At 56.3% G+C, this 12,060-nt stretch overlaps 1 protein-coding gene across 1 annotated transcript; it reads left to right on the top strand.

The window, feature by feature from the left end:
• The first annotated feature begins 4,886 nt into the window (after positions 1-4,886).
• Positions 4,887-6,342, top strand: LOC129735334 (G2/M phase-specific E3 ubiquitin-protein ligase-like). The gene is made up of 4 exons (XM_055701626.1): positions 4,887-5,108; positions 5,228-5,334; positions 5,460-5,573; positions 5,817-6,342. The coding sequence occupies exons 1-4, from the start codon at positions 4,908-4,910 to the stop codon at positions 6,340-6,342; spliced, it is 948 nt and encodes a 315-aa protein (XP_055557601.1). The 5' UTR covers positions 4,887-4,907.
• The last annotated feature ends 5,718 nt before the right edge of the window (positions 6,343-12,060 follow it).

Here is a 12,060-nt window from a genome sequence, read left to right as displayed (position 1 = left end):
GCTGGCTGCCATGCCTGGCACATAGAGGAATCTGACATGATGGCACAGATCTACCCCAGGACCCCTGACTCTGGAAGACCCCAAGCTGTTTGTGCCCATTGGCTTCCGGCAATGCTTCTCTCCACTGGGTGCATGGCTTGGGAGGTGGAGGAGATCTGTGGCATGACAGACCATGGTGGGATGGAGAAAGTGTAGGGCACAGACATTCCTGTGCGCTGGCTGGGCCATTGCATTGGTATAATATGAAGGGTGAAGCCTGGTGGGAACAGCTTCCCAGGGTGCCCTTTGGCCAACTCGGTCCTCCCTGGCAAGCAGCACTGGGTGGGTCCTGGAGGGTCCTGCAGAGGGGAGATGTGCCTGCTGGATGCTTTGCTGGCAGGCAGCAGGACTGCCTGGCTATGTTCCCAGTGCTCGTGCTGCCTCAGTGCCCACGGTGGTCCCCCAGCCCCCTTGGTGCTGCTCAGTGCCTGTAGGGAAGGGGCTTCCTCAGGTGGCACAGCTGAGCTCATGGGTATGGCACAGGGCATGTGTGAGGGATGGGTAAATGCAGCCTGGTTTGGCAGTGATGGTGACAAGCAGGATGTGGGTTTTGGCTCCAGGAAATGTGGCTTGGTTTGCTTTTGGATGTCGCCGGCAGTGCAGCAACAGCCCCATGCAAAACCCAAGCGACAACCCTGAAAGCTGTGTGGGGCCAACAAGGGGTTTGACCCTCCACCAAGTGATGCGGGAGATGTGCAGGCTCGTTATGCTGGCGATAAAAATATGGGTGGTGTTTTGGCAGTGACAGGCAGCCAAGGCAAGGCAGGGAATGAGCCCAGGGTCTGCTTCACACCTCTCCTCCCACCTGGGGCCAGCTCGGGGCATCTGGCAGGCTTGATTGCAGCTGAGCTGGGCTGAGGGCTGCGATGGGGCTGTGGAGTCCTGGGGGCTCCTTCCTGACTCCCCCTGCAGAGTTGGGGGTGCCGTGTCTGTGTGTGTGTGTACACGAGCATGTACATGCGTGTGCAAGGAGCTGCTGGAGCTACGCTCTCTGTAAAGCCTGTGTGTTGCATTAAAGGGGATGGAGTAATTTAGCAGAAAATACCCTCCCTGCCCCCACCTTCCAACTCTCCTCACCGAGGTGGGAGGTTAGGTGTGCTAGGTTTAAATTCTAAGTGATGTCCAAGTTACCACTATCAGTCCAGTTGCGTATAATGTGTCTATTAAACGACCACGGTTCTGGATACACAGATAGCAGTCTGCACTGCCAGTCCAGCCGTGCTCATGAACTAGCACAGCCACACTGCAGGGTTTGGCCGCGTTCAATGAGAAACTGCGACAACCAGCTACTTAACAGTGCAGTTTTATTTGTGCAACAGATAGACAGGGGTTTGGATCGCTGGTGATAGTGACTGTCTGCAAAAAGACACATGCAATGTTATGATGTTATAAAGTATAAAACACGTGGAAAAGTTATGAACAATACAGCCTGGCTATAACTGTTAAAGAGTAACTCTCTAGAGTTTAGCACTTAGTTTAAGTCTCACCCAAGGTGTCCCAAGCCGGGGAGAAGAAAGGCTTAGCCCATCGGCCGGTCCCAGGAGTCAGTCTCGGTGCATCTTCCCTTAACTTGTTCTTGGTGGTGTCTTTCCCACTTTTCCCCTCATTTATTCTCTTTTTATACTTCTCTTTACTCTCAGGTGGAGCTTGAGTGACTCTAGTCATACATTCTTTGATTGGTGCAAAGTTCTCTCACTGTCATTTAAAGGTTCAGTTCATTTTAAATTTACTGGGCATGCTCCCAGAGTGGGGGATTCACTCTCTTCAGGAGGGCCATTTGAGTAGGAGGTTTCGATCTCCCACTGCCACAATTATTTTACCCTAGCATCCTTCAGTCTTATCTTTTCAGCAGTTTGCTTTCTTTTAGCAGTTTGCATGTCCTCCTCAGAAGGCTTTGAAGTGCTAAGGGGGCCTAGTTCCCGACCTTCTCTTGCAGATAATGAGGCTTTTGCTTGGTCTTTGACACATTTGTTGGCCCAGCAACAAACACCTTCTCATATATTTTACAGCCACTATGTAGCTTATCAGCTGTATGGTACCATCAGGTTCCCAATCCTGCAGCGAGCACAGCAGAGCCTGGCTGTGGTGTCTCCACTCTGCTCCACCCTCCCCTATTCCTCTAGGATAGCAGCTTGTGTGGCTTAGGGACCTGTGGTGATGTCAGTTCCATGCATGCCAACCATCCTGAAGGCGATAGCTGTATTTTACCCTAAAAAGCTTTCTGTAATACTACGCTTCTATTAGGACCCAGTTTTTCTCTAATTCCCGCCCCACCCCACCCCCCAAGGGTGATTTTCCCACCCTGTGAGACCGAGATGTGCTCAGCACCAGGCAGGCAGAACAGAGGAGCATTTACCTTCACCCAGGGGGTCTGGCGCAGGGTGGATGGATGCTGACTCAGCTCCAGGCACCAGCACTTGTTCATTCCAACTCACTGTGTCTTTACTTAATGGGAAAATAATGGTTATATGGTTTTGGAGTTCCCTCCCTGCTGCAGTGGCACCAGGCTTGCCACTGCCCCAGCCCCTGGGCAGGGATGTGCCAGTGCTGACGTAGCCAGCACAGGGGTGCTGTGCCTGTGCTGTGGCTGGAGGGTTGGCAGCCCATTGCTCTGCCTGGGGATGAGAGTGCTGCTGGATCAACTGGAGGACAATTCACCTCCTTCCCTGCCACAGCCTCCTTTAACAAAGGGCCAGGCAGAGAAAAAGGCAGGCAGGCAGGGCAGTGGGCAGGCATCATTCCTGGGGCTGCCTGTGGTGCATGGGGCCCTGGACCAAGGGACAGGCTAGGGTGACTGGTCCTGCCCTGACATGCTGTACCAGCAGAGCATGTGCCAGGGGGATGCACCATCCCGTCCCACTGGCAGGAAGGGGCTACCACAAGAACCCTGGTCCTGGTGGCTGCTGGGGGCTGCAGGGGAAAAGACACATGCCCTGGACGAGAGCATGTCAGCATGTTGCACATTTCCTCCACTTTGTTTTGTTTCTTCCTCCATCAAAACCAGCTGGGTCCTGAGTCATATCCTGAGCCTAGCATGGCCAACGGGCAGCACAAAGGCAGCCATGATCCTGGAACCCCAGGACTCTTGAGACACCCAGGACCATGCTGCCTGTTCACAGCCATCACCCAGAGCTTTCCTAATGCTGCTCCCTGCAGAACTCCAGCAGCCTCCCTCCCTGGCAGCAGAACTCACAGGGGCAGGGGCAGTTTGGGTCCTTAGCAGGGAGGCAGTGACCTTGAGCTTGCCCCCATGTTGCCATGCCCAGATTCATGCGTTCTGGGGTTGGGACCATCCCCGTGGTGAGTGCTGGCTCCTGGAGGCTTGGCTGCACATGGAGAGCAAGCAGAAGGAAGGGGCTGACTCTGACGGTTGGGACATGGGTGGAGCAGGATGGGATGTGATGGGATGAAGAGGGGGATGGGATGAGGATGGGATGGGATAAGGATGGGGACCCATCTCCCATTACCCTCCTTGTGTCATATTCCCTGGCAGTGGTCCCCCAGGAGAGCCCTGGCCCCACACCTGAGTCCCAGCATTGGCGGTGGTCTCCTGCTCCCAGCCCTCCTCACAGCCATGAGGATCCATGCTGACAGGGTTGGGAATCTGTGGCTGCCCTGGCAGCTCCTGTGGAGTGGTGGCAGACCCAGCCCTGGGGAGATGCAGCAATACCAGACTCACCAAGATGGGCCTCGGACCTCGGACCAGAGCAGGTGGCCACAAGGAGGAGAGCAACCAGGGTGGCTGCAGGGACCTTCATTGTGCTGTGGGGCTGAGGGAACTGTGACTGGGGCTGAAGCTTTGGGGCTGCGGGGCTCTCCTCTGCACGATACTCGTCTCCTGTGGCAATGCACTTCTTTTACCCCTGGCTGTTGTGCAGGCGCAGGGTTTCAAGGAAAGAAAATGAATGCATCGTAGCAAAGAAATTATGTTAGGATTGCCCAGGTTTGCTGAGCTAGAAAAGGAAAGGAAGCCACAGAATGGGCAGTGCTGGCCACTGGTCAGTGCTTCCAGCAGAAGCCTGAGCCTCCCTCCTTCTCCAGCCTGGTCCTGCCACCAGACCCTGCATGTCAACAAGCACACATGGCAAGTTCTGGCTGTTATGAGTCAGGATCTCCAGGTTTCTTGCAGAGGGGCTAGAAGGGAATTTGGGTGTCACGTTGTCCTTGGAAGACCCTGGCTTCTTCTCTCTCAGCAAAAGAATCAGGAATCAGGGCGCTAAGCAAGAGTACCTGTGCTGGGGTACTCTGGGGTACTTAGACTAGCCAGTCTAAGCTGGCTAGAAGGAAGGACAGGGCATGTCAAGGGGCAGTGACATTCCTTCCGTCCATACACAACAGCCCTGGGCCTGTCCCCAAGTCCCAGATGAAGAAAAGGGGATGAGTAGGTGTAAGGACGTTTGCCAGGTGAGATGGCGGATCACGGTGGTCACTACACAGTCCCGACATTCCCATGCCCAGATAGACCCATTCCTGCCGCTGTGAGACGGAGCTGAGGTCAAGGTGCCACAATAGGCCCCGCTCCCCGCAGCCCAGTATTCTGCAGCTGCGCTGATGGACCTGAGGTCAAGGCACCGTGATGCGCCCCGGTCCCTCACGACCCAGTGCCCCACAGCATGGCCGGAGGAGGGGACCCGACATTGCAGCCGGACCAGACTCTTGTCCCCTGGCGCAGGGACCCTGGCACAGCGCTCCCAGTAAGATCACTGGCACAGGCTGCCCAGAGGCTGTGGAGCCCCCTCCTCTGCAGACGTGCCAGCACCACCTGGACACAATTCTGTGCAGCCTGCTCCAGGAGGGCCTGCTTTTGCCGGGGGTGTGGCTGCCCCGCTGGGCCCGCTGTGTGGCAGTGGAGGAGGAAGAGGACGAGGATGAGGGCTGCGGATGAACTGCCACCTCCATCCTGCAGGTCCTTCTGCTGGAGGCACCGGCTGGTGCAGCGAGTGAGGGCGATGCAGCGACACCAGACCCTCTGCCTAATCTGCCGGGACGAGGTGGCGGGGCGGCCCTGTTATACCACCATGGTCTGCCCCAGCTGCGCCAGCGCCTGGTTCCACCGCCACTGCATCCAGGTAGGCGCCATCGCCCCGGTCCCTGACATGGTCAGCCCGGTGGTCACCCCGTCACCCAGCTCCGGGGAGCGAACGGGTCCCTCCCGCCACTGCTGATGCCGATGCCACCTCTGCCCTAGGGCCAGGCGCTGCGCTCAGGCCTGCACCACTTTCGGAGCCCTCTGTGCCGGGACATGACAGCCTTCCAGGCAGAGATGTTCCGCTTGGGCATCAAAATCCCCGACAGGTCGGTACCCTCCCCGCTGCCTCCCTTGCCCTCCACAATACTCCAGCTGATCCCCTCCAGCCCTCCTGGGTGCCGACGGGGTGTCCCCCACGTCCCCGGTGCTGAGTGCTCCCCTCTTCCCACAGGGATGCTGCCTGGGAGGAGGAGGGCTCTCTCCTCGACTTGGTGCTCTGGCAGAGCTCCTGCGACGCCGACCAGTGCCTGTGCCCTCTGGGCCGCGACCAGGCAGAGCAGGCGGGGTGAGTGCTGGTGGTCCTGGACCCCACAGCCCCAGTGAGGACACGATGCCTTTGTCTCCTCTGACGGGCAGGGGTGGAGGTTCCCTGGGATGCTGAGCCAGGCATGGCGCAGGGTGCGTTCTGGCAGCTCAGCCCCGGCTGCCAGGACGGGAGCAGGGGAGAGCTGGGCTCGGCACAGTGCCGGGGCTGTCGGCCCACAGCTCGGGGACCTTTGGTGGCAGTGGGTACCGTTGCTCTCCGCAGGCCGTGGAGACTCCTGGTCTGCAGCTCCTGTGGCTCCCGTGGGACCCACCAGTGCTGCTCCGCCCTGGAAGATGCCACCGAGTCCTGGGAGTGCAGGGACTGCAGCGGCACGCACAGCGGTGAGGGGGGCAGCGGGGGGACAGGGTGCCCAGGGCGTGGTGGCTCCCACAGCCACTGGGGACTTGGGGACAGGCGCTGTGACGCGTGGAGGGAGGGAGCGTGGCAGGGGCTTGTTGTGCTCATCATCTCCCTGCCCCTTGCAGTGCCCGACATTGCAGCCGGACCAGACTCTTGTCCCCTGGCGCAGGGACCCTGGCACAGCGCTCCCAGTAAGATCACTGGCACAGGCTGCCCAGAGGCTGTGGAGCCCCCTCCTCTGCAGACGTGCCAGCACCACCTGGACACAATTCTGTGCAGCCTGCTCCAGGAGGACCTGCTTTTGCCGGGGGTTGGACTAGATGATCTCCAGAGGTCCCCTCCAGCCCTGACCATGGTGTGGTTCTGTGACCCCTGGCACTTTGGCTGAGGAAGTTGAGCAAGGCTTCTCAAGGGACAACCTGACATGCAACTGCCCTCCCAGCTGCTGTGCAAGAAACCTGCCGATCCTCACTAACAGAAGCTTGAACTTTGCCCGTGGGCTTGCTGATGTGCATGAGCACCGCAGGGCAAGAGCCTTCGCTCTTCCCCATCCTCCAGTGCCGGGCAAGTGCAGATGCTCTGAGGAGGGAGCACCAGGCCCCACAGGCCCCGCTGCCATCCCTGTCATGCAGCGGCTCCTCTTCCCTGGGCTCCCTCTGCTGTGTCCCGGAGCCGTGGCCTGGTGCGATGGCAGAGCCAGCCGCAGTAACGCGCATGGGACTTGCCCGGTCCCCCAGAGCCACCTGGGTGCTGGTGGGGAAGCCGGGGCTCACCCTTGGCCAGGCCATCCCACTGGAGCTGCCAGAGGGGCCAAAGCACAAGGAGTTCCCCACGGATGGCAGGGACAGGCCGCAGAGCCCCGTCGATGTGGAGCCACCCCCTGCAGCCCCTCGGCCACGGTCACGCATAACCTCGCTGAAGAGCTCATGCGCATCGTCCAGGACACCCTCGTGATGGCCATGGGGTACCAAACGTTTCTGCAAGTGCTGATGGCCAAGTGGCGAGGGGCGGCCTGTGCTGGGGCCCTCCCCAGGGTTCCTTCCCCCCTGCTCACCAGGGAAGAGGAGCAGCCCCAGCCAGGGGGTGCCAGGGCTGCTGGGGACCAGAGTGTGGCCCCAGGGCCTTAGAGCCGAGCTGCCGGGGGAAGGTGCGCACACGGACAAGGCTGCGGATGGGGACAAAGACCAAGATGAGGACACGGGCCCGGGCACAAGTAGCCCTGTGCAGCTTCCGTACCAGCATCTGGCAGAATGGCGGCATGGTGTCGGCTTCGGAGAGCCAATTACGGATTCGTTGTGAAGCCGCTGTATGAGCTACTGAAAGCTTCCTGCAGTGGCTGCATTGACTGGACAGAAGGGGGTAACGCTGCTTTCAAGCGCCTGGAGCGAGCTCTGACGGAGGCCCCCGTGCTGGCATTACCCGTGCTTTTAATAAAGACCTTTGATCTTTTCACCCAGGAGAGAGAAAGTACGGCCTTAGGAGTTTGGCACAAGTTTTTAGGGCCTCAGCGGCACGCTGTAACTGACTTCTCCCAACAGCTGGATGAGCTGAGCTCAGGATGGCCTGGATGCCTTCAAGCAGCAGCAGCAACTGGGCTGCTGATTCACGAGGCCCCTAAGTTCCCGTGGGGCAGAAGGTTACCGTCTAGGTACCACACTTGGTCATGACGGTACTGAAACAAAAAGGAGGACGTCGGCTGGCCCCGGACCATTGAGGAAGTCTGCTCCAGCCCCCAGATCTCAAGAAGCAGGCTGGGAGCTGTATGCTGACGGCAGCAGCTGCCCCCGAGAGGGATAACGATTGCCTGGGTGCGCTGGAACTGCCATTGATGAGGTTAACAGAATCACAAGCTTTGCCTGCAAAGGTCTCTGCTCGGGAAGCCAAACCGAATGCCCTCGCGAGGGCACGGGCCCTGAGCAAAGGGAAATGAGCCCCCACACGGGCAGGCTCCAAGTATGCCTTTGGATCGGTTCATGCGCATGGAGCTCTTTGGAAAGAGAGAGGACTATCATCTGCTCGAGGAACTGTGCTCAAATATGCGCCTCAGATCCAGGAATTATTAAAGAGCATTCAAAAACCAGCGGCGGCCGCAGTTACGCATTGCAAGGCACGTCAAGCTGGTAAGACCGCTCCGGGATAAGGAAATCAGTGGGCAGGTATGGCTGCAAAGGGGGCTGCAGAGAAAGGTATCCTGACTCTGACCCCTGCAGAGGGGAGAGTCCCGCCGGAAGCACCGCCAAAACATGATGAAAGAGGATAATAAGTGAATAACTAAGTCACTGGCCGAAGAACAGCTAAAGGGATGGGCAGTTCCACTGGGGAATTGAAAATTCAGTGAAACTCCTCCGCAAGGCACTTGTAAGTAGGGCCACGCACAGGTTATCAGATCCATTACAGGGAGGTGTGAAATACGCCTTAGAGACAATCCAAATGCTACTAAGAAGCTGATCATGGGGGTGACTAAGGTAGGAAATTCTCCTGGAGATTATTGGCAAATAGATTTCACCGGCTCACCCAGAAAAGAAGGATATCGATACATTTTGGCCTTGGTTGATACCTTCAGTGGATGGCCTGAAGCTGGAAAGCTTGTTGAACCAACAAGGCGGGGGACGTAGCCCAAATCCTGTTACAAGAGATTACTGCCTGCCTTGGTATGCCTTCAGGAGTGCCATCAGACCATGGGTCCCACGTTATCGCTGGAACCGTAAAAGAGTTGGGTAAAAATTTGTTCCTAACCTGGGATTACCGCACTCCATACAGACCGGAATCTAGCGGTCAAGTGGAGCGGGTGAACTACGCCCTTCAGCAACAACTCGGAAAAAATGGTCAGGAAACACCTATGACTTGGGTTCAGGCACTACCTCTGGCGGCACTGAGAATCAGGTTCCAGCCTCGAGGGAAGGGCGATTTGAGCCCATACAAGCTGTCGCATGGATCGCCCCATCAGGCTGCACATACACCCTCTGATACCCATCTAACGGGGCAATGAAACGGGAAAACTCAGCTAGTTTCTTTAGGGAATATTTATTTTTAGGGAGTATTTTGCAGGAATTTCAGAAGTACACGACAGCGCGTAGATCCTTGGAACTCGACACACGGCTCATCCTTTCCAGCCCGGAGACCGGCTGCGTATCAAGTGGTAGAATGCGGAACCTCTAAGGGGAAAGGGGAAAGGACCATATCGCATCCTTTTAACAACCTCTACAGCCGTCGAGAGTTGGGGCAAAGGACCCTGGACACATTATTCAAGAATTAAACGAGCCCCTTCATCATGGACAGCAGAACAGCTGGCCCCTCTCAAACCTTTAGAAATGGCATTAATGAATCGATGGGACAGCAGAAAAGGCCAGATAAATTGTTAAATCAATAGTTATAGGCATTTGTAGCGTGGTACAGTGTTTCCCACTGAAGCAGTTAGGAGGAAGTTGCTGTTCATCCTCCTACTGAGCAGCATAAGCCTAAGCGAAACACAGGAGAATGTGATCGCAAAACTGGTGCGAGAGCTGGGAAGAATGAGAAACCCGAGCGGCATCGGTGCTTGCGTTCCTGTACCTCCGGCTGTGGGAGACCCAGCACCTCGGGGCCTTCTCCCAGTTGATGACAGTTATTTAGAATGGGTAGGTCACGTCACCGGCGAGGCCCACAAAGCTGGGGCGTCCCATTTTCTTGGCAAAAAGGGCCGGTGTCGACAGCGAGGAGGCGAGGGACTTCACGCTCCATTGACCAGAGGGAATAAAACTCTGTTTTCATCAGGAACTGGTGAGTGCCCCCTCAATTCACCAGCCCTAGGTTTAGGATTTGCTTCCGGAAGCCTGGATGCAGTGCCACCTAACATTCCGTATAGGAAAGGCTACCCAGTGAAGTACAACTAGCCGGCCAGAATGTGAAGACTTGAAGAGGTCCCCAAAACCATGGTCTAAACGAATTGAAGGGCAATGGAACTGCACCTCGCGTGTTTGAAGGCGTCCTTGACGGGGACACCAAAACGCGTGGAATCTGACCCTGTCGAAACGGAACTGCACCAAGGTTGTTGATGGAAGGAAAATGAGGATTTTGAAAGAGGGATTCTGGATAATGAATACCTGTAAGCAAAATCAAAATCGGGGAAAATCTTGTTCCCTAGGCCTCTCTGCTCCGGGCCTCTTGGTACGGGCAAGTGGAGATGGATACTAGACAGCGAGACTAGAGCTTGCAAAAATAACTCGACCAGTCACCCTAGGTGGACCGACCTTATGCCCCACATGGAGACAGAAACCAATTGAATGTAAACATTGGGGAAAAATTAAAAGAGCTCAAAATGCAGAAGAGCCCTGGCATGGACCCCCCACTTTGGAACTGGCAAACTGGGGTCTTGGCAGCTTTATTCTAGCTGGCTTAATGGCACTAGAGGATGGATAGTTGCTAGAACATGGAACACGGCAAAGGGAAACACTAGCTAAAGCAGCGGAAAAGGGATTCAAACTGATGGGTGAACAAGTACAAGCAAATAGCAAGTGTGCTTTACAGAATCGGCTGGTGTTAGCTTTAGTACCGGCTGAAGCACATGGAGTATGCGGGTACGTAGAACTAGATGTTGCTCACATGTCCCAAATGCTACTGAGGATCTCCAGAAACAACTGGATGAGATGCAAAGGGCTGCTTCAAGAGTTAGGCGGGCGGTCAATAACCGGGCGCCTAGCGAATCCCTTACAAACTATCCTTGTTATAGGTATCGCTGTCGTAGTTTTGTTGACAACATGTAGCTGTATCAGATGGAACCTCCCTGGAAATCTATGTTGCAAGATGAGCAAATATTATAGTTATCTGATCTAAATGAGGCTTTTGATTTTGAAGATTCAAAGCCTCCAGAAAAAAAAAAAGCGTGTGCGTGTGTTTGAATGATGCCACAGTATAGATACCTCTGTATATACATTTATGGCAACCTGGCCCAGGAACTGGATGGGCACCACTGTGAAGAGCCTGGGCATGGGCTGAGGGTCAGGGGCAAGATCTGGGGGTCTCCCCTGCACTCACTGCATCTCCAGCTCAGTGTGGGCTTCTCCACTCAGAAGCACGCCTGGGGCGAAATGGGCCCTGGATGTTCCCCACATGCTTGCACCCCTCTTACCCACTCGGGTGCAGCCCGAGGGGTTTGAACATCCCGTTTCCCTCGGCTGTCTTTGGGGTCAGCAGAGGCCAATGTTCTAGAGGGGCATGTGGTCGGGGTACCGATAGCACCGCGTAAACACGCTGTTCCATGCACACGCAGGTGCGAGGACGTCTCCAGAAAGGACTCGGAGGGGCTGGATATTGAGCGGTGGAGGGTGGCGGCGGGTCGTAGGTTTTTCCTTTTCCTTCCCACACAAAATTCCACTGTGCTTCGTGGGTAGGCAATACTCTACACTTCAACGCTGTTTCTCGATGGACAGTTTTTCCAAAACATGTGGGATCTCCAGGTTTAAACCCTGATGCCGGAAAACCCCAACAAGTACGTATATGCCAAATAAAGGCTCGCAGCTCTGGGGCACACCAGGTTTCCTTCCACTGGGTCCCACGACCATGTTTCACAGCTCATTGTTTGTGAACAATTCCTTAGGGAAGTGTTCTCATGGGCTCGGGGATTTATCTCCCGTGTATCAGCTGTTACGTGCATTGGACAAAACAATATGGAAGGGACCAAGCCCATACCCCATTTGTTACGAATCTGAACAGGCCAAACTGGGGACAATGGGACGTTAAATTTGTGGTATATGGGCTCACCGTGGGGTCTTGATACAAACCAGATCCCGCCTTTCCAAGGGGTCCGGGTCCCCTGCTCAACGGGCAGCTGGTTGAGGTGCCCACCAGGCCCCTCTCTGCCAAGCTGCTTTCCAGCCAGGTGGCCCTAGCCTGTGCTGGTGCCGGGGCTTGTTCCTCCCCAGGGGCAGGACTCGGCACTTGTTGCACCCAGTGAGGTTCCTGCCAGCCCCTTTCTCCAGCCCAGCCCGGTCCTCCGAAGGCAGCGCAACCACTGGGGTGCCAGACACGACCACCCCCCATTTTGTGGGTGCCAGCAGTGCCCAGTGCCAGCCCGTCCCCACTGGGGTTGGGCACCGAGGGTGTCACACTCCCACCTGCGGAGACAGAT

The sequence above is a fragment of the Falco cherrug genome, chromosome 2 (genome assembly GCF_023634085.1).
Source record: "Falco cherrug isolate bFalChe1 chromosome 2, bFalChe1.pri, whole genome shotgun sequence".
In the NCBI taxonomy this organism is placed as follows: domain Eukaryota; kingdom Metazoa; phylum Chordata; class Aves; order Falconiformes; family Falconidae; genus Falco; species Falco cherrug.
The sequence above is the reverse complement of the archived record's forward strand: the minus strand, read 5'-3'. Positions and strand labels throughout refer to the sequence as shown.